The sequence below is a fragment of the Typopeltis vanoorti genome, chromosome 4 (genome assembly GCF_054136105.1).
Source record: "Typopeltis vanoorti isolate ZY-2024b chromosome 4, IOZ_Tvanoo_1.0, whole genome shotgun sequence".
NCBI classification, from domain to species: Eukaryota; Metazoa; Arthropoda; class Arachnida; order Uropygi; family Thelyphonidae; genus Typopeltis; species Typopeltis vanoorti.
The window spans coordinates 71,742,342-71,769,031 of record NC_143552.1 but is presented as its reverse complement, the minus strand read 5'-3'; the positions used below and the strand labels follow the sequence as shown (position 1 = coordinate 71,769,031).

Below are 26,690 nucleotides of genomic sequence, written 5' to 3'. Positions count from 1 at the left end.
CTACATCCAGTTCCACCATAACAGCCACTCTGTACTTGTTGACAATGCTATGGACACCCATCACTGCAAATACAAATGTGAGAAGCTATTACTGGAATCTGCCTTAGCCCTGAGTAACTTTCTAAATCTCAATAAATTTGTGTGGCAAAATACTTTTTTACCTGCAAAAAGAAGGCACAGCCAAGGGCTTGCTGTTATTTCTCCCCACCCCATATGGAAACTTTTAAGCACCATGCTTTAGATTCCTTTACTTTAAAACCCAAAGGCTGGTTTGTTGTGAATGTTGACAATGTTAATGAAAACATTGTCAGCATACTAAAGGTATGTTGACAATGTTTTCATTAACTGGCCACATGGGCACCAGATATTAGATATCTGGTGCCCATATATCAAATGGCTACAGCAAAAATACTATGAATAAAATTCTTTACAAGCTGCACCTAAAAAAATAAATAAATAAACTAGATCACAATGAAACTGTAGCCGTCCTTATATTAAAGGGATATCAGATAAAATAAACAGAACACTACAGAAATACAATCTTAATGACACCTTTAAACCTCCTGCCAAATTAAAGAACTTATGCAACTACTCCAAGGATCCACTTCCTCCACTGGCCCATCCTGGAGTATACTGTATTCAGCATACCCATAATTTGCTTTATATAGGTGAAAGTGGATCCACTATTCCTATCAGAAAAAAAGGAACATAAATAACACATTAAATTTAATAACTCTGGTAAATCTTGGCTTTCTGATTATGCCTTGAATATTCTACACAGAATTGACTGGAAAGGCACTTGTTCACACCAAACTGTGGTATGAACACAAATTTAAAGAACCCTGTGAAATTCTTATCAACTACCCTAATTTTAACAATAATGGTGGTTTAAAAATCCCATGAATGTGGATGTTCCATATTCTACCCACATAACCATTTGTTCTGAGAGTTCATTTTAAATTATAATTAGGACTTAATTCAGTATCTTAGATTTAAAATTTATGTTAAATTATTGATTAGACCACCACTGTTGCTGTATTAAAAGTATTATTATGAATTTGTTCTCTGGTAGTGTTATAAACAGGATATATATATTTGAGGTAGGGTTTTTTCCTCCTACTATAGGTCACGATAGTAGAATAACAGTTGATCAAATCAATGTCACTTTGACATGCTGTTTGAAATGTAATATAGCTTCTCTCTCTCTGTGTGTGTACTCCAGTGATGACCTTAATTTGAAGGTCGAAACGTTGGGAAATTAAAGTAATTATTCCTAACACAGTTGTAGTCTCCATAATTTTATGAAAATGAAACTCAAAAAATTTGGATCCATGAAATTGCTCCAAATTTAGGAAGCATTCATCCTCACAACTTCAGCCAAAATATTGAAAGTAGTAATTAAAGTTATTATAATTAATATTCAATGTATGTCGTAATTTTCTGGAAAATAATGAATATGAATATGCAACATATAAGCCTTTCTACCAGAATGTATAATTTCCCTCTATTAATGGTGTCATATGCTTTTTGGAAAATCAACAAAAATATGATAACTATTTATATTAACACCCCCAACTGGCCAAGTCATCTATGGACATTCAGCAAAATCTGGATACGATTCTGTAACACCTATTCAGTAACATGGATAAGAAGTGCAGTTTGGTCTCACCATTTCATCCACCACTGCCGGTAGAGAGGTTAAATTCCCAAAGTGCCTCTAATCATTGTTTAATTATATGTATCCGATCAGTTGTGGATTTGTCTTTCATGAAACCTCCTTCATGGACCTCTTCCTCCAGTTATCTTCTCCGTAAATGAGTTGAATCTTTTCTTCAAGTAGAGGTAAGTATTTTGTATGTTATACATAACAGAGAAATACCTCTATAATTTCACAAACTGTTTTGCCATTTTTCTTATGTATCAGGCAGATCAGACACTTTCTCCATTCTTTTGGCATTTCCTCTTTCTTCCATATGGTTAAAATCAATTCATATATTTTGTCTTCTCGTTTCTTTCCTCCTGCTTTCAGTAACTGCTGTTCCAAGTGAATGTATTATATAGTTCAGCTCTTCCTTAATGCTAGCTCTACAAAATCAGCTTTTCAATGGTAGTTGGTATTATTTTGTGTTGCAGAGCTAATTTTATTTAGCAATTCATGGAAAGATTTTCTATATTAATAATATATAATATTTTCCATCTGTTTTTCCCTTTTTCTTTATTTGTTAACATGTTTCCTATCCATCTCAGCATGCATCTAGCCCAGGCTTATATCCTTAATTTGCATAATTGTATTATAAGCTTGCCCTTGTTCTCTGTTTCTTGTTCCATTGTGCATGTCATTTCATTCAAGGCTTGTCTTTTCTTTCTTCTACAGATTTTATCTCCTTGTTTCATTTTCTTTTTAAATTTTTTATTTTCCTGCTTTAATCCTAGTTGTGGTTGGTCCTGCAAGAAATGCTTTGTATGCTTTATTTCTTTTTATTACTGCTTGAGCACATTCTTCATCAAATCAATATCCTTTCTTTTGCTTATTTTCATATTTCAGAGTTTCTTCTGCAGTATTCAGAATTCATGATTTAATGTATGTCCAGTTCTTTCTATGTTCTGTTCTAATCTATATTTTTGGCCTTTATTTTTTTTCTCTTCAACTTCAAAAGTTTTAGCTTCAATTTTTTTAAGCTTCTGCAGGTTAAACTTTACTGTTCTTTCATGTCTTTCTTGTTTCTTCACTGAGATTCTCCACCTGTATTTAATTTTGACCAGATAATGATTGCAATCAGAGCAAGCTTTTCTATATTACGATCCATACTACTTATTACTTCCTTGATGCTGATCTTTATTTATAAGTGCATGACCAATTTGATTAAATATTATTCCATCTGGGGATATCCATGTCCTTTTATGGATGTCTTTAAGAGGAGAGCATGTGTTAGGATATAATCATATTTTTACTTATAGCAATATATATCAAGTTTCTCTCTGTTGATACAGATTATTAAATTAAATATCTTCCTGTTCAACCTTATCATTGAAATTCCCAATAATAATTTTTATGGCATTAGATAAGCTGAATGATATAACATCTTCATTTTGCCGAAGAAATCCCACTTTTTCATATCTTCTTTTGTTGGATAACAGAAGGTGTATTCGAAATAAGAGAGCTGAGTTTGTCGTATTGATTGAGTCAGAATGTCCAAAGATAATTTGCATAAGTGAAACTTGGTTGTTTGATGTCAGGAAGAGAAATGGAAGGATATACAAAGGATGGGAAGATGGAAAGAGGAGGTGGAGTGCTGTTAATGTTTGCAGAAGAATTGCATCACAAAGTGTGGAAATTGATAGTATATGTGCAGATTTTGAATCTCTGGTGTGTGAAATTGAAATTAACAGGATAGTATATATGATGCTATTATAGGCCAGGGAATGCAGACAATATTGATTGTGTATTGTTTAGGCAAATTTGTTGGGCATGTAAAAAGGTGATCCTGATGGGAGACTTTAATTACAGGAATATAGAATGAAAGGAGATAGTGTATGGGAACAAGAGGAGTGTGTTTGTTGAATTTTTGAGGGATAAATATCTTAATCAGCATGCAACTGAAGTAATTAGAGGCTTTAGTGTTTTAATAGATTTGGTAATAACATCACAAGATGCAGTAGTTGTTAATGACCTATTGACACTGCTGCCAGTTGGTGAGAGTGATCATGAGATACATGTTTTGGGAAGTGATAAATCAAGAAAAGTTCCTTCCAAAAGCCGATATATGTGGATGTATAAGTGGACGATTATGGAAAGCTCTGTAGTCAACTAGCATCAATACATTGAGTAGATGAGTTGTGCAGAAAAGATGTCAACAGTACATTGAAATTCATAAGGCAGTATCTGATACAAGCAATTTATAACTGTATACCAAGGGTTAAGCAATAGAGTAGGAGTGAAATGAATGAACTATGAAATCAAGCAAGCTGTGCTGGAAAAGAAAATGCTATGGAGGAGGTACAAGACAGTTGATGGCGATCTGATCCATGAAGAGTATAAAGTGCAAGCTAGGAGTGACAAGCATGGTAATTTTAAAAAAAAGTTCAGTATGAGATGAGATTTGGCTAGTCAAGCCAGGGTTAATTCCAGGAAATTCTTCTGTTGTAAGGCAAGCAAGAGAAAGAATAATTGTGGTAGGTTGACAGTGGTGAATTGTCATGGTAGTAGACTTCTTTAAGTCTCACATTGAATAGTCACTGTTGGTAAAACAACTGCATTCAGAATCCTCAACTTAGTTCTTGTGGAGATAGACTCATCCTTCAAGATTTTAGACAAGTCTCTGACTGTTGTAGCTATTCTGAATCTTCTGAACAGCAATTCTTCACATACAATGTATCCCAGGCACTCGAACTTGCTGGTTTTCTCAATTCTTTCTCCATTAAGGTACACTCGTTTCTCAGGAGCTTCCTTGTCTATATTTCCTTTGAGAACCATAATCTTTGTCTTGCTAAGATTGAATTGACATCCTCTGTTCTTACTGATCTCATTGACTTTGTCAGGAATTCATAATTCCTCCTTGTGATTACATAGGAGTGCTGTATCTTCAGCATACCTCAAATCACTGATCAATCTGCTGCTTAACCTAATTTCTGTATTAATCTCATGATGTCTTCAGCATAGATCCTAAACAGATCAGGAGAAAGTAAGAAACTTTGCCAACCTGAAGCCAATCAGTTAATCCAACACCTGTTCTTACTGTGGCTTCTTGCTCACTTTTGCATAGCTATCAACCTGATAATGTGCTAAAGAAAAATTATTTTCATTGCCTCTCACAATTTCATAGGCTGAACATGATCAAAAGCTTTATAGTAGTCTATGAAACACATTATCATAGGGAGTCTAAATTCTTTATACTTTTCAGTAATCTAAGCTTGCCTTTCCTAACACCTGCTTGCTCTTTTGACACTTCTTTCTCCAACTTTGACCACAATCCTGTTTAGATTTTTAATGATCTTTAATAAAATCTTGCTTGCATGAGAGATTAAACAGTTCTTGCAATCCTTCAGATCTCCCTTCTTGTACAGTGGTATGAATGCTGGCTTCTTCCAGTCTCTAGGCTATGATCCTGTTTCTGATATCCTTGTAATCAATCTGTGAAACCCTTATCACTCCATCTCTTGTGGCCTTAATTAACTCTGCTGGGATTCCATTTGCACCAAAGGCCTTATTCTTGTTCAACTGTTTAATTGCTCTTTCAACTTCATGCCCAAGTAGAGGAAGTTCCAACCCCAGGAAAATCAAAACTTTCCTGGTGAGAGGAACGCCTCAAAATTTTCTTTATCCTCTCTGCTGTACAGTTCCTCACAGTACTCTTTCCATCTGTTTTTGATTTCTAGTTCTGCTAATACTTCTCCATTCCTGTCTTTGATGACATTCGATTTCAGCTTAAACTTGTGCTTTAGTATAGTGCCTTAGAAGACTAAAATGGTCACTGACCATGTTGGATACCTAACAAATAATGGATTAATTTGGAGGAAATTATAAAAGGAAATGAGAAATAATTAAAACTTATCCTGTACATCATCAGGAGATGACTGATTATAATCAAAGTGACACCATGTGTTCTCAAGGAAAATAAAATTAGTTAAAAATGAGATGAAGAAGAAGAATTAAATGAAATCTTTAGATAATCTTTCCTCTCACTTTGTTTTGGGATGGAGCTTAAGGTAAGTTAGCCAATCTATGGAAGTAGTTTTCCTCCAGAAAACCATCTAGAGAATGCATACTTTCTCTCTCTATGTTCACTGGGCATCTACTGATGCCGTATGGTCACTCCGATGCTCGGTGATGTTCCACACCAGGCCTCACCATGTAGTCCTGTTGTTTGCTTTTCTGGCGGTCTCAACTCTCTCTGAAGATCAATCACTCCACACATGCCATCCATCCATCCATCTCATTGATGGTCTACCCCCTGCCTCTTTTTCCAGGAACTTTGCCTTCTATTACTGTTCTGAGAAGTCCTCCTTCCATCCTTTCTATGTGTCCAAAATATTTTAACTTTCTTCTGTCAATATCCTTAAGGAGCCTTAAAGTTCTACTAATCTTTTCTAACACCCATTCATTTGTACGCCTTTCAGTATATGATATCCTCAACAGACTTCTGTAACACCACATCTCAAAAGCAGATATCCGTTTCTTATCTGACTTCTTTAGGTTCCAAGTCTCGCATCCATAAGTCGCTGTTAGAAAAACAACTGCATCTAAAATCCTCAACTTTGTTCCCATAGAGATAGATCCATCCTTCCAGATTTTAGACAGGTCTCTGCTGTTTTAGCCATTCCTAACCTTTTTCTGACATCTTCTGAAAAGCAATTCTTCACATTAATAATGGATCCCAGGTACTCAAGCTTGCTGACTTCCTCAATTCTTTCTTCATTAAGGTACACTTGTTTCTCAAGAGCTTCTCTGTTTGTTTTTCCTTTGAGAACCATGATCTTTGTCTTGCTAGAATTGAGTTGAAGTCCTCTGTTATTACTGATCTTGTTAACTTTGTTAAGAATTAGTTCTAGTTCTTCCATGTCATTACAAAGGAGTACTGTATCATCAGTATACCTCAGATTACTGATCAATCTACCTCCTATCCTAATTCCTGTCCTGAGCTCATCCAATGCTTCACGCATGATGTCCTCTGCATATATACTAAACAAGTGAGGAGAAAGTAAACATCCTTTTCCAACTTGAAGCCAGTCAGTCAACCAAACACCTGTTCTTACTGTGACTTCTTGTTCCTTATACAAGTTGGCTATCAACGTGATAGTGTGTTGAGGAAAACCCATTCTTTTCATTACTTCCCACAGTTTCACATGCTCAACACAGTCAAAAGCTTTAGAGTAGTCTAAGAAACACATTACCAGAGAGAGTCTGAATTCTTTATATTTTTCTATGATCTGTCTATGACAAAGGATCTGATCTCTGGTGCCCCTACCTTTCCTAAAACTTGCTTGTTCCTCGGGCATCTCTGCCTCAACTTTGGCCTCAATCCTATTTAGCATGATCTTTAATAAAATTTTGCTTGCATGAGATATCATACTAATAGTACTATAATTCTTGCATGCCTTCATATCACCTGTCTTGTGTAGTGGTATGAAAACTGACTTCTTCCAGTCTCTAGGCCATGATCCTGTCTCCCATATCCTTGTAATCAATCTATGAAACACTCTTATCCCTCCATCCCCTGTGGCCTAACTCTGCTGGGATTTCATCTGCACCTGGGGCCTTATTGCTGTTGAGCTGCTTAACTGCTCTTTCAACTTCATGCCTAAGTGGAGGAGGTTCCAAATCAAAATTTTCTTGGTGGGAGGGCTCCACATTTTCTTTATCCACTCTGCTGTACAGTTCCTCACACTATTCTTTCCATCTGTTTTTGATTTCCAACTCTTCTATTAGTAATGATCCATTCCTGTCTTTGATGACATTCAATTTAAGCTTAAACTTTTGCTTTAAATCACGAACTAAATAAAACATCCTTTTATAATTATGCCTTCTCATCTGGAACTCTATTTCTTCACATTTATTAGTATAGAACTTTTCCTTGTCCTGCTTGATGGCTCTTTCTCTATGTAATCTCTTGTATTCTTCGGTCTCTGTGGCTCTTTGTTTTTCCAACTGCCTTCTTTTGATTAGTTCCCATGTTGAATCTGATATCCATGGGTCTCTTGGTTTTCTTATTGGGCCGAGATATGTCTTCGCAGTATCCTGTATTATCATCTTGACTCCTTCCCAAAGCATTTCTGGTGAGATTTCCTCATTGGTCTCCAAAAAATCATCCAACCAAGTTGATGTTTTTTCTGTGAACCCACTAGGAATTACTCTAACATCCAATCTACTGGAATGTGCCTGACCTGGAAGTTTTCGGAGTCTTAGTCTTACTTTGGCTCTTACCAGCTGATGGTCTGTACCACAATCTGCTCCAGATGAGATGCTTATTTTCCACTGCTGGAGAGCCAGGATGTAATCAATCTGGTGCCTTGACCTATCAATGTTAGATGTCTAAGTATAGGCCTGTCATGGCCTATACTTGGATGTTTCTGGAAGCAGGTATTGGTAATAACTAATCTGTTAGCACGGACAAATTCCAACAGTCTTTCACCATGGGTGTTACGTTCACCCAGACCAAACATGCCACACGCCAGCGTGACTCTCATACTCTTTCCCACTTTTGCATTTAAGTCTCCTAAGATGTACAGTATGTCTCTCCTTGGTAGGCAGTCCAAAACAGTTTGTAAGTTTTCATAAAATTCTTCACTCTCTTCTTCAGGCCTATCCGTGTGGGGTGCATAAACTACCACAATTGATACATTGGTAGGCTGAGCCTTAAGTCTAATGGAGAGTATCCTATCATTAATGGGGTTATAACCAAGAAGGCTTCTTGCCTAAGCTGTCTTCAGTATCACAGCTACCCCATGATGTTTTGAGTCACCACCTGAGTAAATAACTAGCTTAACATCCTGTATTTTGAAGTAACCTTCTCCATTCCATCTGGTCTCTGTAATTCCCAAGATGTCAATTTTATACCTATCGATCTCTTTACAGACAATCTCAAGAGTACCCATCTGTAAACCCCGGAACATTCCATCTACCTATGTAAAATTCCTATCTAAGATTAATCTTATACATTCTGTGTTGCTCATTCACAGTATCACTGACTTTTAATGGAGACTGTAATATACTTCTCGAACAGGACCCTCTGCCTAAGCCCTGAACACGGCTCTGATTATTCTGCGCGACAGCCGATACAGCATGAGATGCGTTATTAGGCACATTCATAGTAGCACATGATATAATGCATACTTAACATACATAATTTATACCGGCTTCCTTAGTTGCTTCAGGCATATAATTTCTATACATTCATATCAGACTATCCTTTATTTCATGATTGACATGTCTTTAGAAAAATTATGTATTTTATCCAGAATTATTGCAGAATTCCCCTTCAAATGTGTTCGAATTTCATGAATGACAAGTCTTTAGAAAACTGGTATATTTTACCTAGATTTACTGAAGGAATACCTGCCTTCAGATGCAGCGAAATAAAATGCTCTTAAGGCCAGTTGATACATGAGCCCTCATATTTCTTATTCTAATATCACTCCCTGTTGTGTGGCTTATTTTAATAAGAGACAGATCAGCTGCCTTTAACGTTTTAAAACATTATATTAATTTCAAATATTTTTAATTAGGGACATTTAGAAATCGAAAACATTAACTTGAAATTATCTGGAAGAATTAATATTAGTAATTAATGAGAAATAGTTTTGCTTACATTGAGTTAAACGTCTTTGAAATTAACCTTCCTTGCTATACTGCATTGATAAAAGTTATTTTTTCTTAGGACATTATTTAAAGAAAGTTACAGTGCTCATTCTTGTTTGACGTAAGTATTCATTATAATCTCAGTAATGCCAGCCATTGTCTGTTTCTTCAAAGCTTTTTTACTTCTGAATAAAATAAGATTATTGTTAAAAGATTTTGCATTGTAATGTTGAATAATATACATTGTGTATTTCACTGTCATATCAGGTGCAATTTGTTCTATGTTTAGAAACTATAATTCCTTGAAGGTTGTACAGAATATACTGATAGTTCACTCCAAGATTTCATTATTAGTTTTATGTCTGTTTTCAAATTTATTTTTGTGTTAATCCTCCCAAGGAATTTTTGACAGCATTGATTTCTCAACATTTAGATGTTTTCTGGTCATTTTCTTCAAACCCATGTTTATTTAAATAGCCCTAACCTCTGAAAATTAACTATGCAAATATTTGGGAATATGCAAGCAATGCGAAGGTTATTTTAGTACCACCATTTTTAGATATTTCATAACATATCACTTTGAGATTTTGACCATTGATACTTATATACTGACATATGTATATACCAGCGGCATTGCGTGCCCATTTCAGTTGGGTGTGCTGCAAAATTTCACTTCAATTTGACCGTATGCATGGATGCCCATCAAAAGAATTTTTTTTTTGGGGGGGGGGGGGCAAAGCTTGGAGACAAATAATTACATCAATAAATTTTTATAATTATTGATTTAATTGAATAATTACATCAATAAACATCTTTTAGCTTTTTTTATGTAATTATTTGTTGCTGTAAACTATAAATACATTATTTTCATTTTGCATCAATTTTATCATCATCATCAAATTCCTGACATGTACCCTCAATGGGTGTACAGGATATGATAGTACTACATGAAAAATTTACATCATTACTAACTTCCTATATACAATTTTCCTCCAAATCAGTCTGTTATTTGTCATGACTCCAATATTATCATTATCAGATCTTATATTTCTATCATCTAAGGCACATTGTACCGTATCAATCCACCTATATCTTGGTCTTCCTCTGGGTCGTTTTGCTGCCAACCTGGCAGAGAACACTTGTTTTGCTAATCTTTCCTCACCCATTCTGTTTAAGTGACCATACCACCTGAGATTAGTTCTGCTAACGCACTCCTGGATGCTGACAATGTCAAGTTCTTTCCTAATATCCTCGTTTTTAATATGATATTGCGATTGATGCCATCTGTTCACACCTCTAATCTTTCCCAGGACTGTCATATCTGCTGTCTCTAGTCTTTGGTCAAGTGTTTTACTTCTGACCCAGCTCTCAGATCCATAAGTTAAAATTGGTTTGAACACAGTCTTGTATACAGCTAATTTAGTGTTCCGACTAATTTCTCTCTTATTCCATATGAATTTATGCAATTGACTTCCTACAATACCAGCTTTGTTGATTCTGTTGTCTATTTCCATATTTAATTTACCATCTTCACTAAAAATTGTGCCTAAGTAGCTGAAATGTTTTACTTGTTCCACAGGTTCCCCATTCACAACACAGTTGACATTTTCAACAATTCTACCTATTTTCATTGTATTGTTATTGCTGCCTTCATACCATATCTATTACAATAGTTATTCAATTTAGTCAGGGAATCTTGCAGACTTGTATTGGATTAATTTAGAAGCATAACATCATCCGCAAAAAGCAAAGAGCTGACATTAACATCTCCAATTCTGATATCATGTTTAATACCACTTTCCTTCATAATGTGATCCATATAGATAATGGATAACGGAGGGGATAATGTACATCCTCGTCTCACACCAGATTTAACATTAAACCATCTTCCTGTACATCCATCAATTCTAACTGCCGACTCAAATAAAGACTAAGTATTGCTTGATATAATGCCCCATTGACACCACCATATAACTGTAGCGTATTGAATAGCTTCTCTCTTGGTTCCTTGTCATATGCCTTTTCCAGATCGACAAAACTTAATAGAGATCTTTGTTATATTCCCATGATTTCTCAGCTATTTGTCATAAAGTGAAGATCTGATCCTGACAGCCTCTATTTGGCCTGAATCCAGCTTGTTCTTCACCAAGCTTTTCTTCCACAATTCTTCTCAACTGTTTCTCAAGTATACTTGCACAAATCTTACCAGGAACACTCAGTAGGGAAATACCTCTGTAATTCTCACATTCAGTTTTTATTTCCCCGTTTTATATATAGGTACTATGAGAGCTCTACTCCAATCATCTGGAATTAGTCCCTCTGTCCAGGCCTTCTGAACAATGCAGTGCAGTCACTGTAAGACTTGTATACCACCATACTTAAGTAAGCATTTCTGGTTGAATATCATCTACTCCTGCTGCCTTTCCACATTTTGGTCTTTTTTGTTTCAGTCACGCCTATAATGTCGATCTGGTACTTATCTAATAGCTCCATTTCTTTGCCATTCAGGCTTCTTATGTTGATAGTACCGATCTTTAACTCTGGTGATGTTGAGTTGGGGGTGTGTTTTCAGATTTGTTCCAGTAACTGACTTTTTGCTGTTCGCCCTGATTCCCTGGCGAAAATAACGGTGGCCCTGTTTAACCGGGCGATGTCCCAGCCGGCATGAAATTTTTTCATGTTGTACCATCATTTTTTATTTTGGTTTAACCAATAAGAATACAATTTGGTCGGCTAAATCCCAAATTGCGAGCCCATCCTCGTTCGTTCAGTATCCAGGTAGATATCCAACAGGGTACATCACGAGAAGGTAAGGATTGGACATTAGGTCAGAAGTCCTGGTCGGTTCTCCGCATTCCTTTAAAGGCTATGTGGAGGTCTCCTCTCAGTTATACAGTTTGACCCTTAAGCACCCCACCCCCAAGCATCAATTTTAATTATCTTTAATTCTTGGGGTGGGGGAGGGGAAGGTATTCAGAATTAATAGATTTTAGTACAATTTCATATATAAAAAAAATTGACTGGCATATTTTATTAAAAAATCAACTAATTAATTAATCCTAAATTAAATTATTTTAGTTTAAAAGCAAAAAAAAAATCATAAAACTAACAAATGAAATAATATTAAATTACAATTCACACTTCACTCAGTGACTCACGAGATACAGAGGGCAAACTAACCAGTCACTGTTCACAAATCAGAAAAAATCTAAACATGAATAAGTGAATTTATGATGGCATAATTAAAAAAACAAACAAAAAACTTATGAAGAAAGAGTATTGCAGGAATAAATATGGTTTGATGAAGCAGCAAATTATCTCATAAAATTTGTTGCACATGCTATGTGCATTTCTCTGGTTTGCGTATATTTTGCTCCGTTTTCCAATAATTTTATTTTGTTTACTGAGACTTTGTATACATAACATCCGATCATTATATGAATTATCCACACTTTCAGGAATCCTTAATTCATTAGTGGTTTTTTTTTTTTTTTTTTTTTTTTTTTTTTTTTTTTTTTTAAGTATTAGCAGTTCTTCCGTCTTATCAATTTCACATATGCTGGTATTTTGGTGTAGATCAACAACGTCTTATAATACACAGAATATTCATTTTTATTCAGGAATAGATATTTTTTACTGTCTGTTGTTTCTGAAGACTAGAATAAAAATGTCTCTATATACCATTAAAAAACTTTGCAACCTCAACAGATGGTATATTGCACAAGCAAAAGAAAAAACAATTAGCATTTTTCTCCTAACATCCACTTTCAAATTTTCAGTTCCAGAAAACATGCATAACAACTGTTGGTAATATACATCAGATACGAAAAGTGCTCAACTCTTGATGAGCAACATCGTTCAATTGGATTGGTTGACACAATAACCAATCACAGACGCTAAGTGCTGAGTGAGCTCAAAATTTTAGCTCACCCAGTCCCGCCTTCTCAGCGGTTTAAAAATATTAGAAAGCTAAGCATTTGACCTGCTCTGCCCTCTTTACATCTTTTCGAAGGACTCAAAGGTGTATGCATTTTGAAAGCACATCCAGGCTATTAACGCGAATGTGATGCAATGTTTATGCGGCGAAAAATGCCTTCTTCATGAAGCACTAATGCTTTATTACCCTCCTGAAGAGGACAATGAAGCATTAGTATACTATTGTATTCGATTTTAAGTCTGCAAACAATTGGGTGAGTTTTTAACGGGAATAAGTGCAGGAATATAATATCGGTGATGCTGATATTTTGTGGATGAGAACCGCACACCCGGGATATTCGCTCCTAGTATATACCTTACTTTGGCTAAATGGGTATTATTTAAATGTAGTATTTTGTGATCTGTACTAAAATTTGAGTTATTTCAGTTTGGATTTAATTCACATCATTCATAGTGATCAGATTTAAATCAGTCATTTTGTCTGTGGGCAGGGGGGAGGGTGCTTTCTAGTCAAAGCCTTGATAACTGGGAGATCTCCATATATCCTATAAGAAATGTGCAGAACCAGTGTAAGTCTCGTGATTTTAGAACCCACCAGAACTTGTGTAAAGATCCTCAGCCAACGCATTCAGATTGATTCAGAAGTTCAAAAAAACAGGATCTTTGGATGTTCTACCTGGCAGAGGATGGAAACCAGTTCCATAAGTTGATAATTGAAGAAATTGCCACCTCAGTTGTCGACAGATCACACAAAAATGTTACTGGTAGTAGCAGCATTTGTGGAGTAATGCGATAATTGGATATGCCTTATTCAGGATATGGAAAGTCTTGTGCAAAATTATTACATTTCATCCATACAAGATTAGCTACATACAACAGCTGCTATGTGATGATCATGATAAGCAACTAACATTTGCTGTAGTATTTCTCATCAGATTGGAAGTCAACAGTGCTTGTTCTTGGACAATTCTGTGAGGAGATGAAGCACTTTTTATCTTATCAGGACCAAAATTGTTGAATTTGGACTTCTGAATCATCCCACATGCTCCAGGAACTCTCATTAGCACTGAAAATTACCTTTTGGTATGGCTTCACAGCATATTTTATAATAGGACCATTCTTTTTTTTGAGGGCATCACTCCGACAGGACCAGTAACATGTTCCATTACTGCACGTCATTCCGCAACTTCAGCAACGATGTCTGGATGAGACCATCTTTATGCAAGATGGAGCTCCTTCCCACATTGCATGACTGGGTACAGCAGCTTCTACTTCACAGAAGAAAGAGTGATTAGTCACTTCTTTCCAGTTGCATGATCACCTTATTCCCCTGACTCCATGTGATTTTTGGTTGTGGGGTTACCCGAAAGCTTCATTGTCTATTGTGGCAGTGCTTCGAACTTGGTAGCCTCAAAAAAAAACAACATAACACAGACTGTGATGAATATTCTTTTAGACATCTTACATTCTGCTGTTGAGAATGCTGTGAACAGGATGCAATTTCTGGTCCACAAGAATGGCAGCCACATTAAACAAGATCTTCTTTTACATGGGTGAACTCAATGCTCGAGTTGTGCAGCAGGTTTGTGACAACACACTCCAGTAACTGTAATACTGTAATTACTGTGCTAAATTAATTTGATATTAAAGGTTTTATTACTTTATCATAAGTGCAACATGAAGGTAAACTTTCATTTCAGTTTAGTCTTTGTTATTCATTGTCTGTCCATTTCACTTTTTTTTTTTTAAATTGTACAGTGCCATATTCCCACTTTTGGCAACTTTTCGAAATAATTTTATTTATTTATTTATTTTGAGGGGGTCCTTCTTCCCATGTAATTAGTCTCCCTACCAAATTTGGAGACATTCTGGTTGGTTGATTGAGCTACATAAGGCTCTGAATAGAGGAAGTTTAATCCTGGCCACCCTATAGATATTAGAACTTGCTCTACACTTCTACATAACCACATTTCCAGTCTTCCTGCTATCTTGCAGCTCTGGTACAACAGGAAATTTTAATACATAATGGATATTATTTACATATGTAATGCAGGATATTATTTACATATGTAATGATTGCTTGCTGGGCAATCCCTGTGTGTGCATGCATGTGGGAGAGAGAGTCTCCAATCTGTAGACATCTAATACTAATTCGCTCCAGTGTAAAAAAAAATAAATTAAAAACAGGAAGGTATGAAATACTTCGCAGCCTCCTGTTGTCAGTGGGAAGACAAAATAAAATGGTGTAAAGTAGTTTAGCATCAATTAAAGAAAGATTAAGCAGAAACATTTTTGTAGCAGTCACAAAAAAATGTTGCGTTGTGTAATTGCCATCGGTGAAGAAACCACCTAGAACTTGAAAGGTAGTATAAAATTAAATTTATAGTACTGAACTTATTTTATATATAAGCAATATTGTTTCTTATACATATATTTCTAGAAGTATTTCATTATTAACTATAGTTAATTTTAAAAAAATGCTATTTTTAAATTGTTAATAATTATATATTTACCAGTTTATATGTTGCTTATCTTTTTTAACATTTTTAATAGAAGTAAACCAAAGAAACACCTGTTCCTGCCCAAGAAATTTTCACCAGTTGTGCCTGTCAATCCTGTCTTGGGTTCTGGTACCTTGAAGCCACAGACAAGTGGTGCTCTTTCTACGAGCAATACAGGTGATGGCTTTCCTTCGGGAAGGATTGATCATTCTCCTTCTCCTTTCGAAGAAGCTGTAGCAGGAGAAAGTCCAGACAGTAAAGATGCGCAGTTTTCAGCAGAATTGGCTGTGGAAGAAAACCACAAATCCAAAGAAATTAATGAACCTCAATTAGGAGCTCCAAGTGTTACTGTGAATGTTACACCATCTTGGCCTCAACTTTCAGAGGATTGTGTTAAATATGCAGAGTCAGTTCAAAGTGCCAAACAAAATTTAACTCAAGAAAAACTGCCTGAGTGCAAACCTATACTTGCTCCACTAGAACTGAAATCAGTAATACAACTGTGTGAAAGTAAATTTAGCTTACCAGATGTTAAACCTGCTCATTCAGACTTTAAATCTGTTCATACTGAGTCAGTACCATTATCATTTGTTGATGAGAAATTAACTCCCCAGTCTCCTGAAAGTAAATTTTCAACACATTCTGAGAAAAAAGTCAGCGTAGATCAATTGGAAATAAAGACATCTATGCATTCACAAGTACCTGTAATTAACACCTTTCATTTCCAAGAAAGAAAGTCAGTTGTGCAGCTTTCAAAAAATAGTGAAAAACCCAGTCGTTCTCCTCAGCAGATATCTCCAAATAAACGGATATTTACACTGATTAATTCAGGAGAGGCTAGCCATTTACAAGCTCAGGTGTCATCACAGCAAAATTCTCTGGCATCACAAATGCTTGATCGTATAATTTGTGCTAGTTTAGCTGATTTTCCCAATTCAGGTTCATCTACAAAAGAAAAAAATGCACTGACAAAATCATTAGGTATTCTTCCAGAATCAAATTATATGCCAGATTCACTTAACAAAAGGGCTACAACTTTAGATCTTACATTACAATCATTAAATGCTAACCACATGAAACATGATATGGCATTTCATAGATCAGAAGTGCCAAATACCTCTCCATCTTCTCATACTGCTCCTGGAGGTGTAAGCATACTGAAATCATCTTACCAGGGAAGTGATGGAAGGTTACATTCTACAGGGAAGCAAACTACTAATTGTTTAGAAAAGGCTATATTAGGTTCTGGAAGTGGACAAGCAAGTTCTTTGAGGCAAAGTGGGAGATTAATAGAAGAAAAAACCATGCCATATCATTCATATGGATTTTTAGAGGCCTTCAAGAGATCTTTAGAAGGTTCCAGCCTCACATTGAAAGAAGTTAATGCTAAAAATAAAACAGAAGCAGTGTCAGTGTGTGGTTCTGTAAATTTGAATTCAAAAAGTAAACTTGTTACCCTACCAGAAATTGCACAAAAAACTTCTTGTGATGAACCAGTGAACTTCAGCAACAAAGTGCAAAGAACCTCTTCAGATTCAGAAATCAAATCACCGCATGAGTTTTCATCTAGGCGTAATAATCTTTCGCTTTCAGCAAACATTCCTTCCAAAAGACAGTATACCTCAGCTCACAGAGCACATCATTCTACAACTGATGTTGTTGCAGGAGGAGTGAACTGTAAATTTCCAGAAGGAATGAAGGGCTTTCCTTTACCTATCAAACCTTCCAGTGAAACTCCCTCTGGCAGTACAGTTCCAACAGCAGCACATGTTGTTCGAACTATGTCTTCTCCAGCCAGTGAACCTATCTTTACAAGCCCGCGTCAAAATTCCCCATCCCCTCATCATGCGACTGGTTCACATAGTCCAGTTCATCATTCTAATCCTGTTAGTAGTCACAACATTTATCATTCAACACCACCTCTTGCACATTATTCTCAGAGTGATGCAGTGCACAATCGTCCAGTGGTAAGTAACAGTTGCACATAAATTCTTCCTATGTATTTTGTACTGAAGAATTAAAAATATCTATTAGTTACCTTTAACAATACATGTGTGCTGTATAAGTATTTCATGTATTTTTTTAAATTTTTTTATAGCTTGTACGATTCATTTGGTTGCAATTAGCAGGCAGCAAATATGTGATAGTATATGCCTGCTCAAACTAGTTTTGTACAAGTGTAAGGAAATTTTTAATAACAGCTCTGTGTCCTTGAGGTCATGGATGTTTACAGCTTTTGGTTTGCATGAATTCGCAACATTGAGCTATAAAAAACTAAGACACGGCCACATTACACTTGTACTTGTGAAGACTGTCTGTTGTTGGAAGCTCAAGGTTGCAAAACTAATACCATAATTTATTTAATACTTTGGTATTTAAAGTAAAAGCTTGACTGTCTTCACATCTTGGGTCTTAAATTAAATATATTACTCCACTTATTCTGGCATGAGGCCATTTCCCAAACTGGAACTGCTTTTTTGTTGTTGTTGATAACTTTTTGTTTGCAAAGAAAACCATTCAGCTTGAAACAGTGCTGTGGTTGTTGAAACCTTAAAAATTAAATAAAAGGAGAATGTATGGGCATCTTGGTAGTTATGCACTCTACCAGTTCAGGATTATGACTGCACATACTGAGAGATTCAGTTACCTCAAATTATTATAAAGTTTACTTATGGATTTGTTTTTAAAGTAAAATCTGAGTATCTTCAAAGAAGACTAAATGGAATACTTCAGTTTTTCTCTCTCTCTTCCTTGTGAGAAAGTTTTGTCTCTAAAGCTTCAAACTTGGTAAATAGAGTAGTTTTTCTGGAAAAGAATATTTTCAGTTAGTTTTCAAGCTATTGAAAGCAACAGCATAAGTTTTTCTAATTTTGTGTACTTCTTTCTTGGAAAATTTCAGTATTTTATTCATGATTATATATGATTATTGCTGTGAAATGATTGATTGCATCTTGATTTTATTTAAAAATCTGCAAGGATTTATCCCATTTCAGTTTTAAATACCTTATTTCAAAAAAACATTTTATATGTAGTTAACATAAAATCCAAAATTATTCATTAAATTTCTTATGTATCAAGCCCTAATTAAAAGGAATAACTTCCTTATCTCTACCTGTTAATGTTTTTCAATATTTTGGAAGTTTTTTCCCCACTTGGTTAGACTATAATAAATTTAGTTTAATCCTTGATCCAAGTATATGCAAACAACGTTTGCACCTGAAGTTTCTTCAGGCCTGAGGCAACTCGTGGTAAAGGTAGTCCAAGCTCTCATCACTCCTTGTCTTAGTATCTCCTATAATGCTATGCATTAAGGGAAGGGCCACTGACCAGACTGGTTTCGATCTTTATTGAGGTCTCGTCAGTGGGAGCCAGACCCAGAGGTGGTGATATTAAGGTATTATAGTCTAACCAAGTGGGGAAAAACCTTCTAACATCTTTCTCTAAATCCAGAGTTAATAATAAGGTGAGACACCTTTTGGCAAATCGTATAGGTAAATATGACTTCTCCATTGCTTCCACCTTAGTATCACTACCTCTGGGTCTGACTCCCACTGACGAGACCTCAATAAAGGTTGAAACCAGTCTGGGTAGTGGCCCTTCCCTTAATGCATAGCATTATACAAGTCTGCAAGGAGATGTGCTTTACATTATGGAAGCTACTAAGGCAAGGAGTGATGGGAGCTTGGTCCACCTTTACCACGAGTTGCCTCAGTCCTGAAGATACTTCAGGCATAAACTTTGTTTGCATATACTTGGATAAAGGATTAAATTAAATTTATTATGTTCTTCAATAAATATATCTTATGGTCTACCTTAGCAATATGTCCTCTAAACTTTATCTACCACCACCTTAAATCTTTAGCTTCATCTATTTCCTGGAATACAATGCCATTAATGTGATACAGCTTGTAATCTAATTAGAAGAAACACACGTATAAACCACAGTGAAAATTATTTAATTGTAAATATTTCATCCTAAGTATCTTAGGACATCATCAGTACAGTATTTAAACAAAATTAGGAATAACATACAGTTAGGGTGCATGATTACAATAGAATCTCATGAAAACGTGCATAACGTGCTAAAGTAGTACAAAAAAAAAAAAAAAGTTAATTATTTAATACAATTTTGTGTGATAATTTCCCATACTTTAGGAATAGTAAGAACGTCGTTGCGGTTTAGGTTTAGTCTGTGTAGTAGGGCTTCAGAACTTTCTTTGTATAAACGTTCATGTTTAAATAAAGATCTATGTAAAAGTTTATTTAGCCTTTTTCCAATGGATCCTATGGTTTGGATTTTCAATTTCTTGTTGAGAGAGGCCAGATTTCTGCGGTTTAAGAAGACGAATGTGGTCTTGATGTTCCGAGATGCGTTTCTGAACAGATCTACCTGTCTGTCCAAAGTAAGATAATTTGCATGAGCATGGAATCTCATAAACACCAGGTAACATCAAGGGTGAGAATTTGTCCTTAGGAGAAGGTAATAAGTTGTAAATTTGGTTGATAGGTTTGTAAGTAGTGGCAAAATTGTATTTCTTCATAATTTTAGAAAGACGTTCTGAGATGCCTTTAACATAAGGTATGGGAATCCTATGCACTTCTTCCTGTCTGGTTTGATGTATGCAGAAGTGACTGATGATTTTTTGAGTTGTTTTGGGATTATATCCATTTAGGATGGCTATATTTTTGATAACTTCTAATTCATGGTTTAAAGATTCTTCAGAGGAGCAGAATTTGTGCGCTCTGGAAACTAGTGATTTAATAATGCCAGATTTCTGAGATGGATGATGAGCAGAAGAATTGTGAATGTAGCGACCTGAGAATGTAGGCTTGCGAAAGACGGACGTGGCGATGGAACCGTCTTCTTTTCTTTGGATGTGTAAATCCAAAAAAGAGATACCCTGTGGAGATTCTTTTTCTAACGTAAAGTTGATGCGATTATGAAGAAGGTTAATTTTATCTAGAAACAGTTGTAATTCAGGTTCGGGATGATTCCAGACTGCAAATACGTCATCAACATATCTTAGCCAAATTTTTGGTTTGGGTTCAAAAGTGAATATTTTTTCCTCAAGGTGTTCTAAAAACAAATTTGCTAGGTTTGGTGATAAAGGAGATCCCATTGCTGTTCCTTCCTCTTGCTTGTAAATTTGACCTTTCCAGGTGAAGTAACCTGATGCAATAACAAACTTGAACAATTCAACTATATCAGACGGAAAGTTTTGAGTTAGTAATTCTATTGTTTCTTTATGGGGAATGTTTGTGAAGAGGGAGACAATGTCGAAGCTGATTAACAAGTCAGTTTTTGATAGTTGAATATCTTTAATTTTTGTGTGAAACTCAGTAGAATTTTTGATTGAAGAGACTGAGTGGCCTATGTGAGGGCAGAGAAGGTTAGATAAGAATCTTGATAACTTGTACGTTGGAGAGCTGATACAGTTTGTTATTGCATCAGGTTACTTCACCTGGAAAGGTCAAATTTACAAGCAAGAGGAAGGAACAGCAATGGGATCTCCTTTATCACCAAACCTAGCAAATTTGTTTTTAGAACACCTTGAGGAAAAAATATTCACTTTTGAACCCAAACCAAAAATTTGGCTAAGATATGTTGATGACGTATTTGCAGTCTGGAATCATCCCGAACCTGAATTACAACTGTTTCTAGATAAAATTAACCTTCTTCATAATCGCATCAACTTTACGTTAGAAAAAGAATCTCCACAGGGTATCTCTTTTTTGGATTTACACATCCAAAGAAAAGAAGACGGTTCCATCGCCACGTCCGTCTTTCGCAAGCCTACATTCTCAGGTCGCTACATTCACAATTCTTCTGCTCATCATCCATCTCAGAAATCTGGCATTATTAAATCACTAGTTTCCAGAGCGCACAAATTCTGCTCCTCTGAAGAATCTTTAAACCATGAATTAGAAGTTATCAAAAATATAGCCATCCTAAATGGATATAATCCCAAAACAACTCAAAAAATCATCAGTCACTTCTGCATACATCAAACCAGACAGGAAGAAGTGCATAGGATTCCCATACCTTATGTTAAAGGCATCTCAGAACGTCTTTCTAAAATTATGAAGAAATACAATTTTGCCACTACTTACAAACCTATCAACCAAATTTACAACTTATTACCTTCTCCTAAGGACAAATTCTCACCCTTGATGTTACCTGGTGTTTATGAGATTCCATGCTCATGCAAATTATCTTACTTTGGACAGACAGGTAGATCTGTTCAGAAACGCATCTCGGAACATCAAGACCACATTCGTCTTCTTAAACCGCAGAAATCTGGCCTCTCTCAACACGGAATTGAAAATCCAAACCATAGGATCCATTGGGAAAAGGCTAAACTTTTACATAGATCTTTATTTAAACATGAACGTTTATACAAAGAAAGTTCTGAAGCCCTACTACACAGACCAAACCTAAACTGCAACGACGTTCTTACTATTCCTAAAGTATGGGAAATTATCATACAAAATTGTGTTAAATAATTAACTTTTTGTACTACTTTGTAATTAGGAATAACATAATTAGGAATTATGTTATTCCTAATTACAATAGAATTAGGAATAACATACAGTTAGGGCGCCCTAACTATATGTTTTTCCTAATTTTGTTTAAATACTGTACTGATGATGTCCTAAGATACTTAGGATGAAATATTTACAATTAAATAATTTTCATTGTGGTTTATACGTGTGTTTCTTCTAATTATGAATGCACCACAGGTTTTGTTATTTAAAAAAGCTTGTAATCTATTTATTCCAAAATGCATAACTTTACATTTCTCGACATTAAATTGACACCTATTAACTTTTGCCCATACTGACAGCCCATTTAAATCATCTTGCAAAGCCTATTTAAATCCTTTCTAGATCATCTTGATTAACTGTTACTATACCTAATTTCACATCATTAGGAAACAACTGAATATTTCATTTCAGGTTTCCTATATCATTTATGTACAAATCGAACGGAAATGGTCTCAGCACTGAACCTTGCAGCACACCACTAATTATTTGTTTTCACCTTGATTCTGCCCCTCTGTACACCACTTTTTGATATCTGTTCAGCACAGCAGCCACTCTCTTAACCATTTAACCAGTGTCATATCCATCCCCATTTGTTCTAATTTACATAATAGAGTTCCATGTGGTATTCTGTCAAATGTTTGCAAAATTCGATACAGTCATCCTGTAGCCATTTCCTTTATCCAACTCAGCTATTATAAAAATTAGTAAATTACTAAGACATGACAGACTCTTCACAATCTATGTTGACCCTCATAAATTATCATATTTTTATCTAATCATTTCATTAATATAATAGATTCCATTTAATTGGTTCACCGGTTAATCAAGGCAGCTGTTTTATTGGGATAAGTCTATAAGAACAAAAACAAAATGAGAATATAACACGGATTTGCTTCATTTATTTTTGACTCAGTGCCTTTTAATTGGGACAACCCTGTGAACTACTAGAAAAATTTGCTATCTTGCTTCACAGATTTAGTGCTGATGAAACAGCTTTGTTATAAATGCTACACTATTTAGATCAAAGAAAGCATAGGATTGTGTAACAGTGTTATGATGTTCAGAGTTATCAGGAACTGGTAAATGAAAGCTGTTAGTTATTGGAAAAAGGTATAAGCCTTGATGCTCTAAAGAGATTATAATGGAGAGTTTACCAGTTCGGTACCATGCCAACAAAAATGCATAGACGACATCTGAATTATTTTTAGAATTGGCTTTTGAGTTGGGACATAATTACAATGCAAATCAATAATAGTGTTACTGGTTCTTGACAGCTGCTAAGGAAGTCAGTGCAAAAGTTTATCTTTTACAAGCAATATAGTTTACAGCGAATAAATAAGCGGCAAGACTATTCAAAACTGTTTTAAGCATTTAATCATGGATATGCTAGATACAGCTGAGTGAAAATGACTTCCCATAATTGAACCACATCAGAAACTATGAAGAGTTTGCAATCATTGGCAAGGTAGCCTTCAGTACTATAATGAAAATGAAGACTTTTCAGGATGAAATTGCAGCACATCATCAAAGCACATTTAGAAGAACAAGGAAGTGATAAGCAGGATGCTCCTTTGCTTGATCAAGTGACTATCCTGGGCTCTATAAAATTTATTGCTGAGTTATGATTATTTTATGCAAGAATACAATGAATGTAGTGCTATATTTGCATTAGACATCCACATTAAACTTTTTCAGTTGCAGTTCAGAAAAAGGGAAGGGGGGGGGGGGGAATACTTTACTCAATCATTCCTAAACTCAATTCCTAAAAACGTTAACTGCTAAGAACTGCATGTGTGCTTAATACATACACAAACAAAATTATTTTTATGGAAAATATTTTACTTTAATTAAAACCAGTTCAACATTATAAGTAAAATTTGCTACTCAGTAAATGAAAAACTTGTCTAAACATGTATATTGTGTTATGTACACACACCTTTTAAACTCTTTATGTGCATCTTTCTGTAATTGGGGCAGCTGCATAAATGGGCCAAACTATGCTATTCTTTATGCTGCCCAATTAATCGGAATCCACTGAATGCTCTCTTTTTTTACCAACTTGTTTCAACTTCTTATCATTATGCTTAGTTTGATATTCTTCCTTATATCTCTGTTTTTGTCTGAGTCTCCCTCTTTCAATACTTCCAGAAATAACAATTTGCATAATCAGTTTTTTTTTTAAAATCCAATCTCTGCCTCCATCAAAATTTCTAACACGCCATTGGTTTCAACATTTCATAAGTAGTATTGTTAAATTTTAAAAAAAAAAAGATCCTGCCATTTTTTTAAACATTATTTTCACCATCATTCTGCTGTTATTATGTAACTGATTTTTTAAGTTAGTGCCTCCATCTACCTCTTATGTCTGTATCCCCTGTTAACACTTAGTTAAGAAAATTTTCACTGTAACATACTTTATGTGTAAGACTGATCTTGGAGTGGCATAGGAAATTAGAATATGTGGTGACATGTAATTCCTCTCACAGAACGCCTCCTTAATGAAAGATATTTTCTACCAATATGAAGCTTCTCATCTGCTCTGCAATAGCACTGCTTTTATTATTTTCATACATTTATTTTTTATTCTGCCATTTATCAGGAATTCCATAGCTTTATCTGTAATCTCTCTCTCTCAATACTGTTAAAAGCTCTGACAAAATTCTATAAAATTGAGTCATAAGGAGGTGTATGATCACATTCTCCATCTTCAGGTATAACAGCTACTACTACTACTATCACTACCTTGGTTAAGAACTTATCTTCTGATTTAACTTAAGGGGTACTTATGAATATACTACGATATGAATGCATATCTCCACAAGAACACCATTTGAAAATATGAAATCCATCATGAATAATATAATATGCAATATTAAAAAGTTTCATACAACAATCAGTTTCAGTTCAAAAAAATTGTTTTCTCCAGCAAACAACAAACAGTGACCACTAAGCAAATTGCCCTCTAATCCTTGCAGTTGGATATTGTTATTATTGACTCCAAGAGACCAAGTTTCTTCTAAAAAATAAATGTCGCAAAGAGTAATCCTTCTGTTGCTCTGAGGCCAGTAATATGATACTATTAGGAAGCCACAGAACAGTTTAAACAGTCAGTAGACAATGAAGCAGGCTCATTAAGTATCTATAAAACTTTACAGTTGATCCTTGAACAATCCAGGGGTTAGGAGGTGCTGACTCCCCTGCCCCCCCATGCATTCGAAAATCCACATATAATTTTTGACTCCCCAAGAACTTAACTAATAACCTGCTCTTGACTGCAAGCCTTACCAATAACAGAAACAGTCGACTAATATTGAATAACATAACTCAGATGTAGTACTGTATACAGTACTGTATTTATCGATACCATAAGTTTACTTCATGTATTAACAATATGAATTGTTTGTCTGTCAGTATGTACATCAATATTTTCTTATGATGCAAAACACTGTAGATATTATACATATTACTAACTCTAGACATCAAAAATGAAAAGATAATGTGAAAAAGAAATTAATTGCATCTTTGTTTGTTTATATTTCTCTCGACTGTGAATGGAACCATGTACTGTCTGTGAGTGTTTATATGCGTACGTTTTGATAAATTATAATAGATTTGTGTATATTTGATGGTAGTAAATGATAAAATAGACTAGTATCTGCATATATTTTATGCATTCACGACATACCTAACATTTTCTTAATTTTTTCTATATTTCTAAGATATTAGAGTTCAAATTGTCGTACATCTCCAAAAAAATTTTCAGTATATTTATTGAACAAAAGTTTTCAACTCATTGCAAACAGTATAAGCTACAAAATACAGCTGTTAGGAGTAATACTGTGATAAACTCCATAAAATTCATTTTCATTTTCTATCAAAAGTAGAAAAGGAAAGAATGGAGAAAGCTTCAGCTGAGGACAGTAAACAAAGAAAATGGCAGGAAACCATACTAACCTTTTCAGAGAAACAGTAGGACTATACATAACACATAAATTCAAAACACCAACATGAAAATTACAAATGCAAACAATAATGGGAGACAGAGAAGAATAAGACTACAAAATTATAAAAATGAAAATCCAGAATTCAGATTTAAGTTTTGAAATATTACAGTAACTTAAATTGTCACTAGCTGAAATTTTCGTAGTTAACTAAATATGTGCAGTATGAAATTAACTCTTTTTTCATGTTTTTATGTGCTCCAGTCCTTTCTACTCTAGTGCCAATTATGATTCCCCTCCATTTGCTTTGTTTCAGTCTGGTATTACTTTTTTTTTTTTAACATACATAATTACCATATTTTCAGGTGTATAAGACGCACCCAAGAAATTTAATACAATTTTCTGGAAAAAACCTAAACTTTACCTAAACCATAACAACGCTCACAGGCTACTTTGACTACATGTGTACGA

General features: G+C 35.0%; 1 protein-coding gene across 3 annotated transcripts in view; it reads left to right on the top strand.

Annotated features, from left to right (window-relative positions):
- Positions 1-26,690, top strand: part of LOC150107401 (uncharacterized) — a 384,774-nt gene that overhangs the window by 284,860 nt on the left and 73,224 nt on the right. For all 3 annotated transcript variants that reach the window (XM_090391269.1, XM_090391268.1, XM_090391270.1), the window contains exons 12-13: positions 9,375-9,416; positions 15,785-17,699. In XM_090391269.1, coding sequence (XP_090247395.1) covers positions 9,375-9,416; positions 15,785-17,699 — 1,957 coding nt within the window. The remainder of the gene's footprint in view (positions 1-9,374; positions 9,417-15,784; positions 17,700-26,690) is intronic.